This window comes from Anomaloglossus baeobatrachus, chromosome 4 (assembly GCF_048569485.1).
Source record: "Anomaloglossus baeobatrachus isolate aAnoBae1 chromosome 4, aAnoBae1.hap1, whole genome shotgun sequence".
Taxonomy (NCBI): domain Eukaryota; kingdom Metazoa; phylum Chordata; class Amphibia; order Anura; family Aromobatidae; genus Anomaloglossus; species Anomaloglossus baeobatrachus.
This window is the reverse complement of record NC_134356.1, coordinates 34,998,027-35,022,824: the sequence shown is the minus strand read 5'-3', so window position 1 is coordinate 35,022,824 and position 24,798 is coordinate 34,998,027. Positions and strand designations below refer to the sequence as shown.

The window sequence follows — 24,798 nt, the reverse complement described above, 5'->3', positions numbered from 1 at the left end:
AGGAAATGTTAATTTTTTTTATCCTATTTTTGTTCAAATTGTATCCAGATTTGTTGTGTTGACTAAAATTACTTGTTTTTCTACAGAATTGTGTGCCGTCTCTCTACTTAACGAAGATCCTTCAGTCTTCCTCATAGCCACATTCTCAGTCAAAAATATATTCCTTCTTGGGACATTCTCATTTTTGCTCTCCTTCTCGCCATGAACCAGCGCAATAACATGTCGAAGTCCTTTTCTCACTCTTTGGGCAGAGACTTCATGAACGTCGGTCCCGGCCCTTCATTAGGTCCCCAAGGCTCTCGTGGCATGATGTCCGGTCCCTCCAAAAACTTGCCATCGATATTTAGTCTTGGTAATCGAGGTCCTCCACCTATGCCCCCTCAACACAGGGGAGAGTCCAATCAGGCCAATAAGATCTTGGCCAGCTTTGGTCTGTCCTCTAGGGATTTGGATGAATTGAGTCGCTATCCTGAGGAGAAGATTACTCCTGAAAGTTTGCCGCAGCTTATTCAGCAGATTAAGAGGAGGAGGTCTGAAGACATGTCTATGCTAGGTTACAGAGAGAGACTTTCTCGAGACTCTTTGAGAGCATCTGGCAATGACTGGAATGATGACGTAAGATCCTTCAGAAGAGAGAGCTTTGGTGACCGCTCATCTGGTCTCGACAATGTGGTCGATTATGACCACGGGGGCCGCTCTCGAGAGTCCTCTTATCGCGAAAGGCTGGATATAGATGACCGTTTAAGAGAGCGCGAAAGGTTTAGAGATGACAGCTTTGTATCTGACTCTTCCTTCCGTAAGCTTAGTAACGACTACGAGCCCATGGGCTACAGCCATCAGCAAGATCGATCAGCCTTTGAAAAGGCAAGAGGAATGCCGTCCATTAGAAACATTGACGATTTCCACGGACTAATGCCGAAAGATTTTCCCCATCTCTGTTCCCTCTGTGACATACCAATACATACCAAGAAGGTGAGTCCCTACCTCCATAGCTTGTTTTGGCCATAAAACCTTTTACTTCTTCGTAGACCTCATGATAGATCCTTTGGGGGGTCACTCTGACCTTTAAAAACACCTACTCTAATTTTTCCACATCTTAGTTATGGTACCTTCTCAAGTATTCACACTTGGTCTGTATAATACATATGATCATCCGCCAAAAATCCAATTTTGTCCTTCTACTCTTACCTTAATTTTCCTTCATGTGGCATTCCCTTTCGAGTCGTATCTGTATTGGCCTTGTTCCAAAATGTTTTAACTGTATTGGATCCCAATTTCTCCTGGCTTTAATACTGTTGTCAATTAGTGCAGGCTATAAAAAGTCTCAGGAAACTAAAGGGTGGTCCCTAAGTAAATTTCTTGGTTCTTCAGCTCCCATTGACCCTCGATCAATGTAATGTTATCATGGCAAAATGGTAATTGATGACTTTGATGAAGAACCTCGTTGGATAAGCTCCGTTATCAGCCAACGTTGTCACTCTCTCCCTCTAACTCATGCCAAGTAATGTTAGGCGGGTGGGAGGGAGGGGATTATTTGAAGATCCCTTTTGAGTCCTGGCCACTTATTCTGTCAACCCCACCCCGTTACTCCCTTTTAAACCTTATTTTTTCTGACTACACTCAAGAAAACTGATACTTGATGTTGACCCCAAGAATTCCTTCTCTATTCTCACTCGGTTACTAAACCTTAAAAAAAAATTTGAAACCAACTTTTTTGCCTGGATGGCAAATCGGCATCACGTGACGGCTACATTGTTTCCTACAAATGCTACAGCTTTTATTTTTGTGTTTTCTCGATTGGCACCAAAATTTCCAACATCGTGAGCTCAATCTCTTTTTTCTTCATGGCAAACTATAGACCTCAACCAAAAAATGTTTTCTAAGCAACGTTAATAGGAGCAGCGAAGAGCGAAATATTAATTTCGACTATCTTAATTTATTATTACAGAACCGTATTCACCTCACTTAGACTGGTTTCATATCTTTGCAAACACAGACTGCTCGAATCGGACCTGGCCGCTTTGTCTGCCGACCTAATTTGTATAGGATTAGGTGACACTTGGTTGAGATTGGGCTGCATCTTTCAATCCGAGCTTGGTCCGTGCTTGACAGATGTGTAAAACCGGATGTAAAAGAGCGCTAAACCTAGAAATGTATGATTTAGTAAATAAGAATAGCAGAAATGTAGTAAAACAAATTTCTTTATCGCTTCATTGATGGACACAGGAAACCAATCTGTCTTCGATCAGATTTGCCTCAAGTGGGGGGTTCAGGATGTGGATCTCATGTCCTCCAGGTGGAACCACAAGGTACCAATGTTCATATCCACGCCTCGAGACCCCCTGGCGGTCGGAACCAACGCTCTTGCGATCCCTTTGTCTCAGTTCTCTCTACCGTACCTGTTTCACACACAACACCCCCCCCCCCCCCCCACCGCTCCTTCCCAGACTCCTCAAGAAGATCAAGTCGGAAAGAGTACCCGTCATTCTCATAGCTCCAGATTGGCCCCCGACGTCCCTCTTACACGGAACTGGTCCACCTTCTCGTCGACGTCCCATTTAGACTTCCAGACTATCCGGACCTTCTCTGTGAGACCCCCTCTTCCATCAGAATTATCGGACGCTCAATTTAACAGCTTGGCCACTGTTCTAAGATCCTCCGACCTCTTTAATCAGGTCATACAGACTATGAATAAGGCGCAAAAGCCTCCTCCATCTCGTATCATTACCTTGTGGTTCCACCTGGAGGCCATGAGATCCACATCCGGAACCCCCCACACTTGAGGCAAATCTGGTCGAAGACCGATGTATTGTCTCCCAATGAAGGCTTCTAGAAAGAGATTTTACGGTCAGTACCCAAAATCTTCTTTTGGCTGCTGGACGGCTGATACCCCGGGCTCTTAAACAAAGAACACTGCTTAGTGATCTTTTGTCTTAATGCAGAGGGAGGAGGATCCTGCTGCAGCTAATGTTTTACAGCAAAACACAGAACAGTGAGTAGGGGGGTAGGCATTTGCTGAGAACCAAAGATTCTTCATACAGTGCCTAGAAAAAGTATTCATACCTTTGTTTTTTCCATTTTTTTTTTTTTTTTTCACGTTACACGCAACAGCTTTAATGTATTTTATGGGATATACCAACACTAAGGATTTGTGACATGTAAAGGAAATTACATGTTTTTCTACATATGTATATTTTATTTGCATTAGTATTTAGCCCCCTGTAGTGTGATACCCCTAAATAAAATTCTGAATGACCAATTCCCTCCAGAACTCACCTAATTAGTAAATTGTCTCCACCTATGTGTAATTTAATCTCAGTATAACTACAGCTGTTCCCTGAAGGCCTCAGAGGTTTGCTTGAGAACATTTGGAATCAAACAGCATCATGAAAACAAAGTGTCACGATCGGGGGGTAACAAGCGGGAGTCACACCCCTCCTTTATACCTCCCGACCGACAGACAGAGCACATGACGCGCTCTCTAGCGCCCCTCTTATAGTCAGGCCAATTATGGAATTGCCCGACAATAAGCAAGGAGGCCGCTATTCTACTGTGCCGATGCTTGAAGGGCTCCCGGTCAAAGTAGGGTATATATTCCCCTGACCTCCGCGGACGGAATATATAAAAACCTCCCCAAATCTCACTGGCCGCCCCACAATGATCCTTGGCACAAACTCACTGCCACCAACCGATTTACGGTAACTATTAACCGAGCACACAGACATGGGATTCAAGATCGAGAGAACAGAACAGCCCAAGATTAATTATATAACTTAATCGGCCTAAGCCACACTAGAAACTACAATATATACAATAGGGAATCTACAGAATATACAGTTAGGTCAGAGTACATTTACAGGCAAGGTATGGATTAAATACAGACCTACAATTCAAGCAGTTACCTTGTGCGTCTGGCCACAGGAGGGTGCTGTTAGACCAGGTTTCCAGGAACTTTCCCACAGGTGTATCCACACATGACCCCCTGCAAAAGAACAAGCCAAAATGTCTGAACTGTGGTTATCAACCTGGCCGAATCCCTGTCCCCTCTTACCTTTGTGACCTCAGAGGAAAGCACCGCCACTCCCCTGGCTGGAGTCCAACTCCGGACTGGGAGGTCCGATCGGGACGGTTCTGGTGTCATCATATCCGCCCGGGTCCCCTCTGCACTTTGAGTCCAAGTACGACTCATCTACCGGACTCCTAGCAGTTCTCTATATCTCGCCGGCCAGGGTGCAACATAGACTTCGAGGATATGCAGAGATGCGGCTCAAAGTCCCAATTCTAACGATGTAGGGGGTGTATGGCTGAGACGCACGGTAATATCATAACTGTATATGATATTACGGAGCCAGCAATATGCTCTCCTGCTGTGACTAGCTTCCTTTTGGTTTTGCTAAGTCCCTATCCACTCTCTTTGATGAATGGACACAATTCCCCAGGGGGTCTTCCTCTCCCTTTGTTGTAAAGTCCTGACAGGACACCTAATCTCCATATCATAGGTAATTGCTTTTGGATGTGTACTAGGATTTGACACCTTTCTAGATGTTGGGCATCTGAGAAGGATCTCTGTGTGTGAGGGGAGAAGGGAGGGGTGCCACCAGGGAGTGATGAGAGAAATTATGACTGGACATCATTCCTCTGCATATCCCAGGATTTACCTCACACCAAGGAACACACCAGACAGGTCAGGGATAAAGTTATGGAGAAGAGTAAAGTAGGGTTTGGTTATTTAAAAAGGGAAAAAAAAAGCCAAATTCTGGACATCTCATGGAACACTGATCAATCCATCATCCAAAAATGGAAGACGTATGGTACAACTACAAACCTACCAAGACATGGCCGTCCACTGAAATTGACATCCCACGTGAGGAGAGCACTAATTAGGGAAGAAGCTATTAGGGTCACTTAAGTCCACAGCTCAGGAGGGAGAATCTGTCCGCAGGAGTCGTATATTCCACAAATCTGGCACTTATGCAAAAGTGTCAAGAAGAAGAAAGTGATCTTTGAAATTTAGCCATAAGAAGTTCTGTTTGGGGCTTGCAAAAGGCCATGAGGGGATACAGTGAGCATATGGAAGAAGGTGCTCTGGTAAAATGAGACCAAACTTTCTGCCCTAAATGCAAAACCCTCCGTGGCAGAAAACTAACACTGGACATCACCATGAATACACCATCCCCACCGTCACACATGGTGGTGGCCGCCTTATGCTGTGGGGAGGCTTTTCTTCAGCAGTGGCAGGGAAGATGGTCAGAGGTGATGGGAAGATGTATGGATCTAAATACAGGATACGGAGGAAAACCTGTTAGAGGCTGCAGAAGACTTGACACTAGGATGTAGGTTCACCTGCCAGTGCTACAATGAATGGTTTAGATCAGAGCATATTCATGTGTGTGCACGGCCCAGCCACAGTCCAGACCCAATCCCGAGAATCTGTGACAAGACGTGAAGATTACTGATCATAGACGTCTCCATCCAATCTCACTGAGCAAGAACGCAAAGGAAAATGGGAAAAAGTCATCTATAGATGAGCAAAGCTGGAGAGCCATCACCAAAAGACTTCCAGCTAAAGGGGGTCGTACAAAGTATTGACTGAGGGGGGGAGGGCTGAATACAAATGCACATCATAATTTACAGAACCATGTATCATTTCCTTTACACTTCAAGAATACTTCCTACTTTAATCCCAATAAGGTTTGTGGGTGCAAGGTGAATAAATGTGGAAATGTTCACGGGTATGAATACTTTTTCAAGTCACTATCGGTAATGAGATTAAATAGAAGCAAAGAAAAGCAGGCAGGAATTGCGGGGATAGATTACACTTTAAAAAAATAAAAATTAAGAGGCCTTTTTTCCCCCCCCAGATCTAGCACACTTCTAACATATGCACAGATACTTATTAAGGTGGGGGGGTTGGGATAAAGGGATCCAGTTGGGGTGGCAGCTTAGGCTCTGTGGCCGAGACGCTAATATCGTAACCTGTAGATAACAGACTAATGTGAGGAACCTTTTGGTTTCCGGTTTCTTATACGGTTCTGTAATAATGGAGCATTGAAGTAATATATGAAACGTACTCACTTTTTTTGGGAGGGAATTATTGTCTTGTTTTATCCGATGATACTAAATATTTCTCTTCTGTAGGGCTGGCACGAGCACATCAACGGCCCGACCCACAGGAGGCACTGTCTGCTGCTCATCAACGTGTACGTCAAGTATTCCTGGAAAATGTATTGTCGGGCAGATGGGACGGGGGTGCAGGGATCTATTGTCCATTCCTTGCTTCACATTGGAAGGGAATTAATTCTCTGTACAAATAAGCAGAGCCATCACGTTAAGATTAGAATTTGGACTTGTCCATATTTTTTTTATATATATGTATATGTGTGTGTATATATGTATGTGTATATATTTTTTATTTTTTTCCCTTCGATGAGTTGTCATTGTTTACAAGACATTTTAAATGGGACCATGTTGATGGGAAGATTTTATTATTTATTTATTTATTTATATATATATATATATATATATATATATATATATATATATATATATATATATATATATATATATATATATATATATATATATATATATATATATATATATATATATATATATATATATATATATATATATATATATATATGCGCGAAATTTGCCTACCGGATCTGCTCCGCTCCTCTGTGCACTGCTTTCTGTCCCGTCCCAAACAGTCTTCCTGCAGGGGCATCATGTGAGTATGTGATCGGCTGCAGGGGCATCATGTGACATCCTCCCCATACCCTAAGAAACTAGGAGACTGGCGGGGCACAGTCTTCGTAGAACTGGTGTGTGTGTGTGTGGTGCCTGTCCGGTAGGCACATTTTTTGATTTCCTTTTTATATACCCAACACTTTGGGCCAACTCAAAACGTGTTGAGGTGGACGACCACTTAAAACACTAGTATCCACTTCATGAACAGGCCATATTCTCCCTTCCTAACAACTATTCTTTTTATCGTACATGACGCTATTAAAAAAAAAATAGTGCACATATGATATTCAATTTAATAATATTTTTACTTTATTTTATTTATATTTTTTTTTTTTTAGTGCATGGCTCAATTTTTTTTTTTTTCTTCTTTTCCCATATCTATTTTTTTTTTTTTTGTTAGTGGGAGAAAATCTAAAATGACAATAGAAAATGCGTTAAAAATATTTTTGTATGTATGTGTATATATTATATTATATTATGTGTGTGTTGTGTTTTACGGCCACAAAGGACCACTAAAAACATTTTTAATGTTTCCCCTTTCCATGTAAATTTTTACATAGACATAATATTTTTTTTTTTTTCCCAGCGGGGAATGTAGCTTGAAAGAGCAATGCAGACTCAGTCTTTATTTTATTTTTGCTTTTTTTTTTTGTCTACTTCACACATTGTGCTTCTTCTTCTTCTTATTATTATTATTATTATTATTTACTATAATTTGTATTTCTATTGCACCAACATATTCCGCAGCATTTTGCAATTCAGGGGTTAACCTGTACAGACAGTCTTAAGATATAATTTAACACCTATACCAAGAGGCTCACAAATCTTACAATCTATGACCGGCATGAGGTCTTAAAATATCTTTTGGGGGGCATTTTAAAATATTACTACATTCTTTTTATTGCCAATTTCCTCTGTAACTGGGTGTATTATACTTCCCCTCCAGTTACAGGGGAATTTCAGCCTCCCGCCTGCATAGCATACCTGGCTGGGTTCACTCCCTACACTTGGCATCACAGGGCTCAATAAAGGAAACACCCAGTGCTTTTATTTTTATTTTTTTTAATCATAACAAATATAAAACTTGTAGACAAAAAATTGTGAAAAATAAAAAAAATATATAAATAAAAAAATATATATTAATTTATATATAAAAATATATATTTCTAAGTATATCATATTGTGTATGTATGTCTATACATTATATAATATATATATATGTGTGTGTGTGTGTGTGTGTATATATATATATATATATATATATATATATATATATATATATATATATATATATATATATATATATATATATATATATATATATATATATATATATATATATATATATATATATATATATATATATATATATATATATATATATTATAGTGTGTGTGTACACACCGTATTTTTCGGACTATAAGACGCACCGGACCATAAGACGCACCCTGGTTTTAGAGGAGGAAAATGGGAAAATAAAATTTTAAGCAAAAAATGTGGTCATGACACACTGTTATGGGGCGAGGATCTGCTGCTGACACTGTTATGGGGGTAATGTCCCCAAATTTTCTGCTAAGGTGCCGCATCCTGGTAATGATCCTCCTGCCTTGTATATACAGTATATGTCCCTCATCCTGCTATATACGGTCATCCTGCCATATGGCCGCATCCTGCTATATACTGGCATATGGCCGCATCCTGCTCCTATCCTGCTATATACCCCCATCCTGCTCATAGGCCCCCATCCTGCTCATAGGCCCCCATCCTGCTCATAGGCCCCCATCCTGCTCATAGGCCCCCATCCTGCTCATAGGCCCCCATCCTGCTCATAGGCCCCCATCCTGCTCATAGGCCCCCATCCTGCTCATAGGCCCCCATCCTGCTCATAGGCCCCCATCCTGCTCATAGGCCCCCATCCTGCTCATAGGCCCCCATCCTGCTCATAGGCCCCCATCCTGCTCATAGGCCCCCATCCTGCTCATAGGCCCCCATCCTGCTCATAGGCCCCCATCCTGCTCATAGGCCCCCATCCTGCTCATAGGCCCCCATCCTGCTCATAGGCCCCCATCCTGCTCATAGGCCCCCATCCTGCTCATAGGCCCCCATCCTGCTCATAGGCCCCCATCCTGCTCATAGGCCCCCATCCTGCTCATAGGCCCCCATCCTGCTCATAGGCCCCCATCCTGCTCATAGGCCCCCATCCTGCTCATAGGCCCCCATCCTGCTCATAGGCCCCCATCCTGCTCATAGGCCCCCATCCTGCTCATAGGCCCCCATCCTGCTCATAGGCCCCCATCCTGCTCATAGGCCCCCATCCTGCTCATAGGCCCCCATCCTGCTCATAGGCCCCCATCCTGCTCATAGGCCCCCATCCTGCTCATAGGCCCCCATCCTGCTCATAGGCCCCCATCCTGCTGATATGGCCCCCATCCTGCTGATATGGCCCCCATCCTGCTGATATGGCCCCCATCCTGCTGATATGGCCCCCATCCTGCTCATAATACACTCCCATCCTGGTGTATGGCCGCATCCTGTGGCACATAAAAAAAATAAACGTTCATTCATACCTCACCTCACTCCCTGCAGCATCGCTCGTCCTCCTGTCTGTGTCAGCGCCGCTGAGTGGAGCCGTCCCCCTTACCCTGCTGCATCGCGATCATCTCCTGCCTCTGTGCCGGCGGCTGCGTGTGGAAACGTGCGCACAGCGATTACGTCATGGCTGTGCGCCGCTAGTCTCCACCCAGCCGCCGGCACAGACACAGGAGATGATCGCGATGCTGCAGGGTAACGGGGACGGCTCCACTCAGCGGCGCTGACACAGACGGGAGGACGAGCGATGCTGCAGGGGGACGGTGAGTACTGTACACTGATTCACTGCTCCCCGTGCTGATGATGATGCGCAGGGGGGCAGTGAATACAGCCGCACATGATCACTCCAGGCCGTAGTTGCCAGGGGTGATCATGCGGGCTGGCTGTTTATCCCCCGCCCATCATCCCGTCCACCTGTCAGTGCCGGCTTCAGCGCCGAGGGATGATGGGCGGGGGATAGGCGTGCATATTAAATGAGCGGGGCCACGTGGTCACGGCAGGCTGCTACAGCCTGCTCGTGCCCCACGATGACCCGCTCCACCGCAGCACCCTCATTCCCCGCAGCCACATTCAGACCATAAGACGCGTCTTATGGTCCGAAAAATACGGTATATATTATAAAATTTATTTTATAAAAATTACACCAGAACTATGGAATGTAATTATTTTTTGTATTCTTTTCTCTACAAAATCTAGATATCCAGAGTGGAAAGGACATGGACAAGGCCATGGCCATGGCGGGTAAGTGTCCGCTCCCCCGGGTTATTGTGGAGGGTGGCAGTCAGTCCTATATCTGCTAGTGGAGACTAGTTTATTTTGTCTTTTCTAATCCTCTTTCAGAAGCTACATAATGATAAAAATGATTTGTTTTGCAGTGGCGGGGATCAGATCATGCTCCGTCAGTCTACAAACCATGCACCTGGCCTTTTGGGACCAGCACCACCACCGTCACAAAACTTTATGCCAATGGGAGGTGGACCTGACGGTAGACGAGGAAACCAGAGGGGTCACTTCGGTGAGCGAGAGTTGTCCGATTCTTAAATCCCATACCCCTCACAGACGAGCCCTCGGGGTGATACAGGGATTCCTGACCTTTACCAATCTGCTGTATACACTGTCCCCACCGGTTAGGTTGATTCCAGATGCCACAATAAATCAGCCATCACGTGCAGGGAATGAGCTGGGCTCGGCATGTGAGCCCGCATCAAAGGCAGGGGGGACTACCTTTGACATCAATGTACGCTAAAGGTCGTGAAGAGTTTAAAATCCCACCACATAAGGCCAGCCTTATAGGGGTTCTCCAGTGAAGGGGCGCCCTCTTCGGGATCCTGAAAAAGGCATCATTCACACACTAACCCATCCATAGACGTCTCCGAACCACTCGTATGCGAACAATGTCATTGTCCTTTTGTTTTGCTGATAAGACTCCTCATTGGGAAGGCGTCCCTTCCCTTCTGTAGCACTGCATGCACCACACATGGTGTGAACAGCGCCTCACTGACACTTTAGGTCCAAGCACAAAAGTGAAATGTTTTGTGCAATTGTGCATTCTTGTATTTCAGGAATGGATGATCGTGGGCCTGGGCCAAGAATGGATGATCGTGGGCCTGGGCCAAGACGTATGCAGAACAGACCAGTATGTATAGCTTCACTTAGACAAGTGCGCACAGATCATAGCAGTGGCCATTCATGTGTCATTGTAATAAGCATGGGACGTGTCTCTGCGGCTGTCCTGCACGGCGCACGCTCTCCTGCTCGGCGCAGTGTGGCGCACGCTCTCCTGCTCGGCGCAGTGTGGCGCACGCTCTCCTGCTCGGCGCAGTGTGGCGCACGCTCTCCTGCTCGGCGCAGTGTGGCGCACGCTCTCCTGCTCGGCGCAGTGTGGCGCACGCTCTCCTGCTCGGCGCAGTGTGGCGCACGCTCTCCTGCTCGGCGCAGTGTGGCGCACGCTCGCGGCTATTCTCATCCTATGCCAGAGATAGAAAACATATCAGGATATGCTGACTGTCAGTATTAATTGTTACCTATTTCCGCTTCCAGCCGATGACCGGGAGAGTTGTTCATATCATAAACTTTGAGCGAGGAAGGAATCTGAAGAATCAGCTGATCAGACTGATCGAGCCGTTCGGAGTCATTACCAACCATCTCATATTAAACAAAATGAACGAGGTATGTATATTATGGGGGATGAAAATTAAATTGCGTCTCTTCATGTGGGTTTCCTCCTACGCTCCAAAGATGGGGAACCCCAATGGAGTCAGTGATAATGTATGAAAAGCGCTGTGGAATTTGCTAGCACTATATAAGCAAATCATAATACCTTACAAGACTTGTGTATGTGTAGAATAAATATATACCGTATTTTTCAGGTTTATAAGATGCACCCCAAAATTAGAGGGAAAAAAATGGGGTCAGTCTCACAATCTTGTGGTGTGCTGGCCAAAAGTATTGGCACCCTGCAATTCTGTCAGATAATACTCAGTTTCTTCCTGAAAATGATTGCAATCACAAATTCTTTGGTATTATCTTCATTTAATTTGTCTTCAATGGAAAAAAAAAAGCCAAATTGGATATAATTCCACCCCAAACATAAAAAAGGGGGTGGACAAAAGTATTGGCACTGTTTGAAAAATCCTGTGATGCTTCTGTAATTTGTGTAATAACAGCACCTGTAACTTACCTGTGGCACCTAACAGATGTTGGCAATAAGTAAATCACACTTGCAGCCAGTTGACATGGATTAAAGTTGACTCGACCTCTGTCCTGTGTCCTTGTGTGTACCACATTGAGCATGGAGAAAAGAAAGAAGACCGAAGAACTGTCTGAGGACTTGAGACTCCAAATTGTGAGGAAGCATGAGCAATCTCAAGGCTACAAGTCCATCTCCAAAGACCTGAAAGTTCCTGTGTCTACGGTGCGCAGTGTCATCAAGAAGTGTAAAGCCCATGGCACTGTGGCTAACCTCCCTAGATGTGGAAGGAAAAGAAAAATTGACGAGACATTTCAACACAAGATTGTGCGGATGGTGGATAAAGAACCTCGACTAACATCCAAACAAGTTCAAGCTGCTCTGCAGTCCGAGGGTACAACAGTGTCAACCCGTACTATCCGTCGGCATCTGAATGAAAAGGGACTGTATAGTAGGATACCCAGGAAGACCCCACTTCTTACCCCGAGACATAAAAAAGCCAGGCTGGAGTTTGCCAAAACTTACCTGAGAAAGCCTAAAATGTTTTGGAAGAATGTTCTCTGGTCAGATGAGACAAAAGTAGAGCTTTTTGGGAAAAGCCATCAACATAGAGTTTACAATGAAAAAAAAAGAGGCATTCAAAGAAAAGAACACGGTCCCTACAGTCAAACATGGCGGAGGTTCCCTGATGTTTTGGGGTTGCTCTGCTGCCTCTTGCACTGGACTGCTTGACCATGTGCATGGCATTATGAAGTGTGAAGACTACCAACAGATTTTGCAGCATAATGTAGGGCCCAGTGTGAGAAAGCTGGGTCTCCCTCAGAGGTCATGGGTCTTCCAGCAGGACAATGACCTAAAACACACTTCAAAAAGCACTAGAAAATGGTTTGAGAGAAAGCACTGGAGACTACTAAAGTGGCCAGCAATGAGTCCAGACCTGAACCCCATAGAACACCTGTGGAGAGATCTCACAATGGCAGTTTGGAGAAGGCCCCCTTCAAATCTCAGGGACCTGGAGCAGTTTGCCAAAGAAGAATGGTCTAAAATTCCTGCAGAGCATTGGAAGAAACTCATTGATGGTTACCGGAAGCGGTTGTGCGCAGTTATTTTGACTAAAGGTTGTGCAACCAAGTATTAGGCTAAGGGTGCCAATACTTTTGTCTGGCCTATTTTTGGAGTTTTGTGTGAAATAATCAATGATTAGATTTTTGCTTCATTCTCTCTTGTGTTTTTCTTTGTCGCTCCTTATTGGGAGACCCAGACAATTGGGTGTATAGCTTATGCCTCCGGAGGCCACACAAAGTATTACACTAAAAGTGTAAAGCCCCTCCCCTTCAGCCTATACACCCCCCGTACTGCTACGGGCTCATCAGTTTTTATGCTTTGTGCGAAGGAGGTCAGACATGCACGCATAGCTCCACAGCTTAGTCAGCAGCAGCTGCTGACTATGTCGGATGGAAGAAAAGAGGGCCCATAACAGGGCCCCCAGCATGCTCCCTTCTCACCCCACTCTTGTCGGCGGTGTTGTTAAGGTTGAGGTATCCATTGCGGGTACGGAGGCTGGAGCCCACATGCTGCTTTCCTTCCCCATCCCTCAATTAGGGCTCTGGGTGAAGTGGGATCCTTTCGGTCTCCAGGCACAGGAGACCGTGCTCCATCCACAGCTCCTAAGGACCATGCTGGATAGGAGCCGAGTATCGTTCAGGGACATGGCCCTGCTACTTTGAGGTACTCTGTGTCCCCGTGGGGACCGCGCACAGCAACACTCCAGCATTGCTGGGTGTGCTAGTGCACCGGGGACAGCAGCACTGACTGCGTTTGTGCCATTACACACTTCAGCGTCGCTGAGTGTGTTCGTGTAGGGGGACTGCCGCGCTGACCGCCGCTGCCATGGTTATCACTGCGGCGCGGCTGGGACTGTTAGTGCGCCGGGGACTTCCGCGCCGACCGCGCTTATACGGCGGCCGCGCTTATAACTCGAGTCCCCGGCTTTTGCGGCCTAGTATCGTTTTCTTCCCGCCCCCAGCCCTGCCAGTCAGGGGAAGGGCGGGACGCTGTACAGGTCGGCAGCACTGAGGGCTGGAGCATGCTTTGCATACTCCACCCCCCTCACTCTGCACAGTGGGGCACCAGTTCCCGCACTTTTCTGGGTCACGCCCACGGCTCCCTCCTCTCCTCAGGACGCCGGCAGCCATTCCTCTCAGCTCTGCTAACGCTGGAGAGGAGAGACAAGCTCAGGGAGACCCAGGCAGGAATTCTGGTGACCACACAACCGCATTGCGCGGGCGGTAAGCAGCACCTAGGTGCTGGCCCCACTAGTGCAGAAGTGTACTTATAGATTACATGATTATAGACTATATACACTGTATGGTGCACTGTTCATTTTTGTCTATATACCCTCCTGTATTGCTCAGAGGAGACAACAGCATGTCGTCCACAAATAGCAAGGGTGCCAAAGCACAGACTTACTATGCTGCCTGTGCAGCATGTACGGCTATACTGCCGGCAGGTTCCACTGACCCTCATTGTGTGCAATGCTCGGCCCCTGTGGCACTTTCTCAGCCGGAGCCTCTGCTAAGGGCGGCCCAGGGAGATCCACCTGTTAACACTGTCCAGGTGACAGGGATGGAGTTTGCAGTTTTTACTGAAAGACTTTCTGAGACTATGGCTAAGATATTAGAAGCCTTGCAGTCCAGGCCGGCATCTCAAGCCAGGGGCACTGTGGAATCATTGCCCCCTGGTCCCCCTCAGTTGGAACAGCAATGTCCTCCCGGGGTGTCTCATGGATCCCAGGGTGAGGTCTCTGACACGGACCGCAGCCCCAGACCGATTAAGCGAGCTCGCTATGAAATCCCCTCGACATCATCACAATGTTCAGGGTCTCAGCGAGAGGACTCTCTGTATGATGAAGCGGAGGTAGCTGATCAGGATTCTGATCCTGAAGCCGCTCTCAACCTTGATACTCCTGATGGGGACGCCATAGTGAATGATCTTATTGCGTCCATCAATGAAATGTTGGATATTTCTCCCTCAGCCCCTCCAGTGGAGGAGTCAGCTTCTCAGCAGGAGAAATTCCGTTTCGGGTTTCCCAAGCGTACAAAGAGTATGTTTCTGGACCACTCTGACTTCAGAGAGGCAGTCCAGAAACACCGAGCTTGTCCAGATAAGCGTTTTTCCAAGCGCCTTAAGGATACACGTTACCCTTTCCCCCCTGACGTGGTCAAGGGCTGGACTCAGTGTCCCAAGGTGGATCCTCCAATCTCCAGACTGGCGGCTAGATCCATAGTTGCAGTGGAAGATGGAGCTTCACTCAAGGATGCCACTGACAGACAGATGGAGCTCTGGTTGAAATCCATCTATGAAGCTATCGGCGCGTCTTTTGCTCCAGCATTCGCAGCCGTATGGGCACTCCAAGCTATCTCAGCTGGTCAGGCGCAAATTGACGCACTCACACGTACGTCTGCGCCGCAGGTGGCGTCTATAACCTCTCAAACGTCGGCATTTGCGTCCTACGCTATTAATGCTGTCCTGGACTCTGCGAGCCGTACGGCGGTTGCAGCCGACAATTCGGTGGCAATACGCAGGGCCTTGTGGCTGCGGGAATGGAAGGCAGATTCGGCTTCCAAAAAGTGCTTAACTGGATTGCCATTTTCTGGCGACCGTTTGTTTGGTGAGAGATTGGATGAAATCATCAAACAATCCAAGGGAAAGGAAACATCCTTACCCCAGGCCAAACCAAAAACACCCCAACAGAGGAGGGGACAGTCGAGGTTTCGGTCCTTTCGGGGTGCGGGCAGGTCCCAATTCTCCTCGTCCAAAAGGCCTCAGAAGGATCAGAGGAACTCCGACGCATGGCGGTCTAAATCACGCCCTAAAAAGACCGCCGGAGGTGCCGCTACTAAGGCGGCTTCCTCATGACTTACGGCCTCCTCACACCGCATCCTCGGTCGGTGGCAGGCTCTCCCGCTTTTGCGACACCTGGCTGCCACAAGTAAAAGACCGTTGGGTGAGAGACATTTTGTCTCTCGGTTACAGGATAGAGTTCAACTCTCGTCCTCCGACTCGATTCTTCAGAACATCTCCGCCTCCCGAGCGAGCCGAGGCTCTTCTGCAGGCGGTGGGCATTCTGAAGGCAGAAGGAGTGGTGGTCCCGGTTCCTCTTCAGCAACAGGGCCACGGTTTCTACTCCAACCTGTTTGTGGTTCCAAAGAAGGACGGGTCCTTCCGTCCTGTTTTGGACCTAAAACTGCTCAACAAACACGTAAGGACCAGGCGGTTCCGGATGGAATCCCTCCGCTCCGTCATCGCCTCAATGTCCCAAGGAGATTTCCTAGCATCGATCGATATCAAGGATGCTTATCTCCACGTACCAATTGCTCCAGAGCATCAGCGCTTCTTGCGCTTCGCCATAGGAGACGAACACCTTCAGTTCGCGGCACTGCCGTTCGGCCTGGCGACAGCCCCAAGTGTTTTTCACCAAGGTCATGGCTACAGTAGTTGCGGTCCTCCACTCTCCGGGTCACTCAGTGATACCTTACTTAGACGATCTGCTGGTCAAGGCACCCTCTCAAGAGGCATGCCAACACAGCCTCAACGTTACTCTGGAGATTCTCCAGAGTTTCGGGTGGATCATCAATTTTCCAAAGTCAAATCTGACACCGGTCCAATCTCTGACATATCTTGGCATGGAGTTTCATACTCTTCCAGCGATAGTGAAGCTTCCGCTGGACAAACAGCGTTCACTACAGACAGGGGTGCAATCTCTCCTTCAAGGCCAGTCACACCCCTTGAGGCGCCTCATGCACTTCCTGGGGAAGATGGTGGCAGCAATGGAAGCAGTCCCTTTCGCGCAGTTTCACCTGCGTCCACTTCAAGGGACATCCTACGCAAGTGGGACAGGATGCCGACGTCCCTAGACAAGACCGTTTCCCTCTCTCAGGCAACCAAAGCTTCCCTTCGGTGGTGGCTTCTTCCCACTTCATTATCGAAGGGGAAATCCTTCCTTTCTTCAGCGCTCTATTGGGAGACCCAGACGATTGGGGTATAGCTACTGCCCTCTGGAGGCCACACAAAGCACTACATTAAAAGTGCAAGGCCCCTCCCCCTCTGGCTATACCCCCCCGTGGTATCACGGGTTCTCCAGTTTTAGCTTTGTGTGCGAAGGAGGTCAGACATTCCATGCATAGCTCCACAGATTTTAGTCAGCAGTAGCTGCTGACGGTTTCGGATGGAAGAAAAGAGGACACATATAGTGTCCCCAGCATGCTCCCTTCTCACCCCTGGATGGTGTTGTAAGGTTGAGGTACCTATTGCTGGTACAGGGCTGGAGCCTGACATGCTGTTTTCCTTCCACATCCCCTGGTAGGGCTCTGTGGAAGTGGGATCCTGCCGGCCTCTCAGCTCTGATGCCGGGCTCCATCCACAGACCCATTAGAACCTGATGGATTCGGAGCAGGAGTACGATCAGGGACAGGGCCCTGCATCTTACAGGTACTCTGTGTCCCCGGCAGGCACAGACACACTCCGGGCTGGCTGGGTGTTGTAGTGCGCCGGGGACCGCAATGTTGGAGTTAGTGTCCCTACAGATTACTGGGGGATGTTTTGTGTATGGGAACGCAGCGCCGACCCCCTCTGGACCGGGCGGCGCTGCTGTGACTTGTGGTGCGCCGGGGATCCGCCGTCCGCGCTTTTACGGCGGCGGCGGTTATAACTTTAGTCCCCGGCTTTTTGGGCCTAGGACGCCGGCAGCTCCGTTTCGTTCCCGCCCCCACCCTGTCATTCAGGGTAGGGGAGAGACGCTGTTCGCAAGCAGCGACGAGGGCTGGAGCCTGATTTACATGCTCCAGCCCTCACACTAGGCACAGAGGGAAGCAGGCTTCCCGCTCTTGGCCAGGAACGCCCAGGGCCCGCCCCCCTTCCTCTCTCGAGACGCCGGCAGCCATTACATGCATGCCTGGCTGGAGGAAGGACGCAAGGCTCTGGGAGACCTGGACTAGGGGCTATCTGGCGACCACACACCCGCTTTTTAAGCGGGCGGTAAGCGTTTTTTCTGTGCTGGTCCCTCTAGTGCCTCACTGTGTATCAGTGTACTGGGTACAGATATATAGTTATTGTATTACTTGCACTGTGAGGTGCGCTTCTGGCTGCATATCCCAGATCGCTCTGTGGAAGCAGCAACATGTCATCCTCAAAACGCAAGGCGGCCAAGGCAAAAAGGGCTGTGTATACTGCGTGTGCTGCATGTGGGGCTAATCTACCAGCAGGCTCTGATGACCCCCATTGTGTGCAATGCTCCGACCCGGTGCTGCTTCGCCAGCCGGAGTCAGGAGAGGTAGCGACCCAGGCTGAGACGCTTGTAAGTTCTGCCCCGGTGACAGGGACGGACTTTGCAGTTTTTGCAGATAATATGTCTGTATCTATGGCAAAAATCCTTGAGACCTTGCAATCTATGCATGGGGCTCAGTCTCTGGGCACGGCGAGGCCTCTGTCCTCAGGTCCCCCTTACTTGGAATGTATCCAGCCCACAGGGGGGTCCCCGGCTTCACAGGCCGAGGATTATGACTCAGATGATGGCCCCAGCCACCCTAAGCGAGCTCGCTGGGAAAGACCCTCGACGTCTTCACACTGCTCAGGGTCTCAGCGCAATCAGTCTCCCTGTGATGTGTCTGATGAGAGTGATCAGGAATCCACTCCTGGAACCCCTCTCAACCTGGATACCCCGGATGGGGATGCCATGGTAGACGACCTTATCTCAGCCATCAATAGGCTGTTGGATATTTCTCCCCCAGCCCCTTCAGCAGAAGAGGCGGCTGCGGAGCAGGAAAAGTTTCGTTTCCTTTATCCCAAGCGTAAATTGAGTGCTTTGTTAGATCACTCTGACTTCAGAGAATCAATCCAGAAGCACGACGCTCACCCGGAAAGGCGTTTCTCTAAACGATCTAAAGATACGCGTTTCCCTTTCCCCCCTGAGGTGGTCAAGCGCTGGACACAGTGTCCAAAGGTGGACCCCCCGATTTCCAAACTTGCAGCTAGATCCATAGTTGCAGTGGAGGATGGCGCTTCACTTAAAGATGCCAATGACAGACAGATGGACCTTTGGTTAAAATCTGTCTATGAAGCTATAGGCGCGTCGTTTGCTCCGGCATTCGCAGCCGTCTGGGCACTCCAGGCTATTTCAGCTGGCTTAGCAAAAGTGGATGCTATCATGCATCCAGCAGTGCCGCAAGTGGCGCACCTTACCACGCAGATGTCGGCGTTTGCGTCTTACGCTATCAATGCGGTCCTAGAATCTACCAGTCGCACCTCAATGGCGTCCGCCAATTCGGTAGTTTTGCGCAGAGCCTTGTGGTTAAAGGACTGGAAAGCGGATGCTGGTTCCAAAAAATGTTTAACCAGTTTGCCTTTGTCTAGAGAGAGACTGTTTGGCGAGCCATTGGCTGACATCATTAAGCAGTCCAAGGGTAAAGACTCCTCTTTACCACAACCCAGAACACCCAAACCTCAGCAGAAAAAGTGGCAGCAGAGGTTTCAGTCCTTTCGAGGTTCGGGCAAGACACCATTTACCTCGTCCAAAGGGACTCAGAGGACGCAAAGAAACTCAGATTCGTGGCGGACTCACACACGCCCCAAGAAAGCAAATGGAGGTACCGCTTCCAAAGCGGCTACCTCATGACTTCCAGCCTCCCCCCTCCGCATCGCCGGTCGGGGGCAGGCTCTCCCGCTTTTCCGGCATTTGGATGTCACAGGTCAAAGACCGGTGGGTGACGGACATTTTGTCTCGCGGGTACAGAATCGAGTTCAATTCTCGTCCTCCAGCTCGGTTCTTCAGAACCTCCCCACGGCCAGACCGAGCAGATGCTCTGCTGCAGGCAGTGGATTCCCTAAAAGCGGAAGGAGTGGTTATCCCAGTCCCTCCTCAGGAACAAGGGCAAGGGTTTTACTCCAATCTCTTTGTGGTTCCAAAAAAGGACGGCTCGTTCCGTCCTGTTCTGGACCTAAAACGGCTCAACAAGCATGTGCACGCCAGGAGGTTCCGGATGGAAACCCTCCGCTCTGTCATTGCCTCAATGTCCAGAGGAGACTTCCTTGCCTCAATAGACATCAGAGATGCTTATCTCCACGTGCCAATTGCTACAGAACATCAACGTTTTCTACGTTTTGTGATAGGAGACGACCATTTTCAGTTCGTAGCTCTTCCATTTGGTCTGGCGACAGCCCCACGGGTCTTCACCAAGGTCATGGCGGCGGTGGTAGCAGTCTTGCACTCTCAGGGACACTCGGTGATCCCTTACCTAGACGATTTATTGGTCAAAGCTCCCTCTCAGGAGGCATGCCAACTCAGCCTGAATGCTACGCTGGAGACTCTACAGTCTTTCGGATGGATCATCAACTTTCCAAAGTCGATCCTATCACCGACTCAGTCACTAACGTATCTTGGCATGGAGTTTCATACTCTAGCAGCGATAGTGAAGCTTCCGCTGGACAAGCAGCGGTCACTACAGACAGGGGTGCAATCTCTCCTGCAGGGCCAGTTGCATCCCTTGCGGCGCCTCATGCATTTCCTAGGGAAGATGGTGGCAGCCATGGAAGCAGTTCCCTTTGCGCAGTTTCATCTGCGCCCACTTCAATGGGACATTCTCCGCCAATGGGACGGGAAGTCAACGTCCCTGGACAGGAAAGTCTCGCTTTCCCAGACGGCCAAAGACTCTCTACAATGGTGGCTCCTTCCCACATCATTGTCTCAGGGAAGATCCTTCCTGCCCCCATCCTGGGCAGTAGTCACGACAGATGCGAGTCTGTCAGGGTGGGGAGCAGTATTTCTCCACCACAGGGCTCAGGGGACGTGGACTCCGCAGGAGTCCACCCTTCAGATCAATGTTCTGGAGATCAGAGCAGTGTATCTTGCTCTACTGGCCTTCCAACAGTGGCTGGAAGGAAAGCAGATCCGAATCCAATCGGACAACTCCACAGCGGTGGCATACATCAACCACCAAGGAGGGACGCGCAGTCGGCAAGCCTTCCAAGAAGTCCGGCGCATTCTAATGTGGGTGGAGGACAGAGCATCCACCATATCCGCGGTTCACATCCCAGGCGTAGAAAACTGGGAAGCAGACTTCCTCAGTCGCCAGGGCATGGACGCAGGGGAATGGTCCCTTCACCCGGACGTGTTTCAGGAAATCTGTCGCCGCTGGGGAGTGCCGGACGTCGACCTAATGGCGTCCCGGCACAACAACAAGGTCCCGGCATTCATGGCGAGGTCGCGCGATCAAAGAGCTCTGGCGGCAGACGCCTTGGTTCAAGATTGGTCGCAGTTTCAGCTCCCATACGTGTTTCCACCTCTGGCGCTCTTGCCCAGAGTGCTACGCAAGATCAGATCCGAGTGCAGCCGCGTCATACTCGTCGCTCCAGACTGGCCGAGGAGGTCGTGGTATCCGGATCTGTGGCATCTCACGATCGGTCGACCGTGGTCACTGCCAGACCGACCAGACTTACTGTCCCAAGGGCCGTTTTTCCATCAGAATTCTGCGGCCCTGAACCTGACTGTGTGGCCATTGAGTCCTGGATCCTAGCATCTGCTGGATTATCTCAGGGAGTCATTGCCACAATGAGACAAGCTAGAAAGTCGAATTCGGCTAAGATCTACCACAGAACGTGGAAGATTTTCTTGTCCTGGTGCTCTGCTCAGGGAGTGTCTCCCTGGCCATTTGCATTGCCCAAGTTTCTTTCCTTCCTGCAATCGGGGTTAGAAAAGGGCTTGTCGCTCAGCTCCCTTAAAGGGCAAGTTTCGGCACTATCCGTGTTTTTTCAGAAGCGTCTAGCACGTCTTCCTAAGGTGCGCACGTTCCTGCAGGGGGTCTGTCATATTGTGCCCCCGTACAAGCGACCGTTAGATCCATGGGATCTGAACAGGGTACTAGTTGCTCTCCAGAAGCCGCCCTTCGAGCCTCTGAAGGAAGTTTCCTTTTCTCGGCTGTCGCAGAAAGTGGCGTTTCTTGTTGCAATCACATCGCTTCGGCGAGTGTCTGAGCTGGCAGCTCTGTCATCTAAGGCTCCCTTCCTGGTGTTCCACCAGGACAAGGTTGTGCTGCGCCCCATTCCGGAGTTTCTCCCTAAGGTCGTATCCTCTTTTCATCTTAATCAGGATATTTCCTTGCCTTCTTTTTGCCCTCATCCGGTTCACCGGTATGAAAAGGCCTTACGTTTGCTAGATCTGGTGAGAGCACTCAGAATCTACATTTCCCGCACGGCGCCCATACGCCGTGCCGATGCACTTTTCGTCCTTGTCGCTGGTCCGCGCAAGGGGTTGCAGGCTTCTAAAGCCACCCTGGCTCGATGGATCAAAGAACCAATTCTAGAGGCCTACCGTTCTGCGGGGCTTCCGGTTCCTTCAGGGCTAAAAGCCCACTCCACCAGAGCCGTGGGTGCGTCCTGGGCATTACGTCACCAGGCTTCGGCTCAACAGGTGTGCCAGGCAGCTACCTGGTCCAGTCTGCACACTTTCACCAAGCATTATCAGGTGCATACCTATGCTTCGGCGGATGCCAGCTTAGGTAGAAGAGTCCTGCAGGCGGCAGTGACACCCCCATAGGGGAGGGCTGTTTTGCAGCTCTAACATGAGGTATTTATTTACCCACCCAGGGACAGCTTTTGGACGTCCCAATCGTCTGGGTCTCCCAATAGAGCGCTGAAGAAGAAGGGAATTTTGTTACTTACCGTAAATTCCTTTTCTTCTAGCTCTTATTGGGAGACCCAGCACCCGCCCTGTTGTCCTTCGGGATGTTTTTTTGTTGTTTGCGGGTACACATGTTGTTCATGTTGAACGGTTTTTCAGTTCTCCGATGTTATTCGGAGTTAATTTGTTTAAACCAGTTATTGGCTTCCTCCTTCTTGCTTTGGCACTAAAACTGGAGAACCCGTGATACCACGGGGGGGTATAGCCAGAGGGGGAGGGGCCTTGCACTTTTAATGTAGTGCTTTGTGTGGCCTCCAGAGGGCAGTAGCTATACCCCAATCGTCTGGGTCTCCCAATAAGAGCTAGAAGAAAAGGAATTTACGGTAAGTAACAAAATTCCCTTCACCCCCATCCTGGGTGGTGGTCACGACGGACGTGAGTCTGTCAGGGTGGGGAGCAGTTTTTCTCCACCACAGGGCTCAGGGTACGTGGACTCAGCAAGAGTCCTCACTTCAGATCAATGTTCTGGAGATCAGGGCAGTGTATCTTGCCCTAAAAGCGTTCCAGCAGTGGCTGGAAGGCAAGCAGATCCGAATTCAGTCGGACAACTCCACAGCGGTGGCTTACATCAACCACCAAGGTGGGACACGCAGTCGGCAAGCCTTCCAGGAAGTCCGGCGGATTCTGCTGTGGGTGGAAGCCACAGCATCCACCATATCCGCAGTTCACATCCCGGGCGTAGAAAACTGGGAAGCAGACTTTCTCAGTCGCCAGGGCATGGACGCAGGGGAATGGTCCCTCTCCCGGACGTGTTTCAGGAGATCTGTTGCCGCTGGGGGATGCCGGACGTCGACCTAATGGCGTCACGGCACAACAACAAGGTCCCAACATTCATGGCTCGATCTCAAGATCACAGAGCTCTGGCGGCAGACGCCTTAGTTCAGGATTGGTCGCAGTTTCGGCTTCCTTATGTGTTTCCTCCTCTGGCACTGTTGCCCAGAGTGTTACGCAAGATCAGGGCCGACTGCCGCCGCGTCATCCTCGTCGCGCCAGACTGGCCGAGGAGGTCGTGGTACCCGGATCTGTGGCATCTCACGGTCGGCCAACCGTGGGCACTGCCAGACCGACCAGATTTGCTGTCTCAAGGGCCGTTTTTCCATCTGAATTCTGCGGCCCTCAACCTGACTGTGTGGCCATTGAGTCCTGGATCCTAGCGTCTTCAGGATTATCTCAAGAGGTCATTGCCACTATGAGACAGGCTAGGAAACCTACGTCCGCCAAGATCTACATTTCTCGAACGGCGCCCCTGCGCCGCTCGGATGCACTCTTTGTCCTTGTCGCTGGTCAGCGTAAAGGGACACAAGCTTCCAAGTCAACCCTGGCTCGGTGGATCAAGGAACCAATTCTCGAAGCTTACCGTTCCTCGGGGCTTCCGGTTCCCTCAGGACTGAAGGCCCATTCTACCAGGGCCGTGGGAGCGTCCTGGGCCTTGCGACACCAGGCTACGGCTCAGCAGGTGTGTCAGGCAGCTACCTGGTCGAGCCTGCACACTTTCACGAAGCACTATCAGGTGCATACCTATGCTTCGGCAGATGCCAGCCTAGGTAGGCGAGTCCTTCAGGCGGCAGTTGCCCACCTGTAGGACGGAGCCGTTACGGCTCTATTATGAGGTATTATTTACCCACCCAGGGACTGCTTTTGGACGTCCCAATTGTCTGGGTCTCCCAATAAGGAGCGACAAAGAAGAAGGGAATTTTGTTTACTTACCGTAAATTCCTTTTCTTCTAGCTCCAATTGGGAGACCCAGCACCCGCCCCTGTTTTTGTATACACATGTTGTTCATGTTAAATGGTTTCAGTTCTCCGATATTCCTTCGGATTGAATTTACTTTAAACCAGTTTATAATTTTTTCCTCCTTCGGGCTTTTGCACCAAAACTGATGAGCCCGTAGCAGTACGGGGGGTGTATAGGCTGAAGGGGAGGGGCTTTACACTTTTAGTGTAATACTTTGTGTGGCCTCCGGAGGCATAAGCTATACACCCAATTGTCTGGGTCTCCCAATTGGAGCTAGAAGAAAAGGAATTTACGGTAAGTAAAC

General features: G+C 49.1%; 1 protein-coding gene across 2 annotated transcripts in view; it reads left to right on the top strand.

The window, feature by feature from the left end:
- The window catches only part of MATR3 (matrin 3), a 77,554-nt gene that overhangs the window by 11,375 nt on the left and 41,381 nt on the right, over positions 1-24,798 (top strand). The window contains exons 2-7 of one of the 2 annotated variants that reach the window (XM_075344236.1): positions 87-972; positions 6,139-6,200; positions 10,036-10,080; positions 10,215-10,354; positions 10,902-10,975; positions 11,380-11,508. In XM_075344236.1, coding sequence (XP_075200351.1) covers positions 202-972; positions 6,139-6,200; positions 10,036-10,080; positions 10,215-10,354; positions 10,902-10,975; positions 11,380-11,508 — 1,221 coding nt within the window. In that variant the 5' untranslated portion in view covers positions 87-201. The remainder of the gene's footprint in view (positions 1-86; positions 973-6,138; positions 6,201-10,035; positions 10,081-10,214; positions 10,355-10,901; positions 10,976-11,379; positions 11,509-24,798) is intronic. The other variant, XM_075344238.1, reaches the window with a different exon arrangement.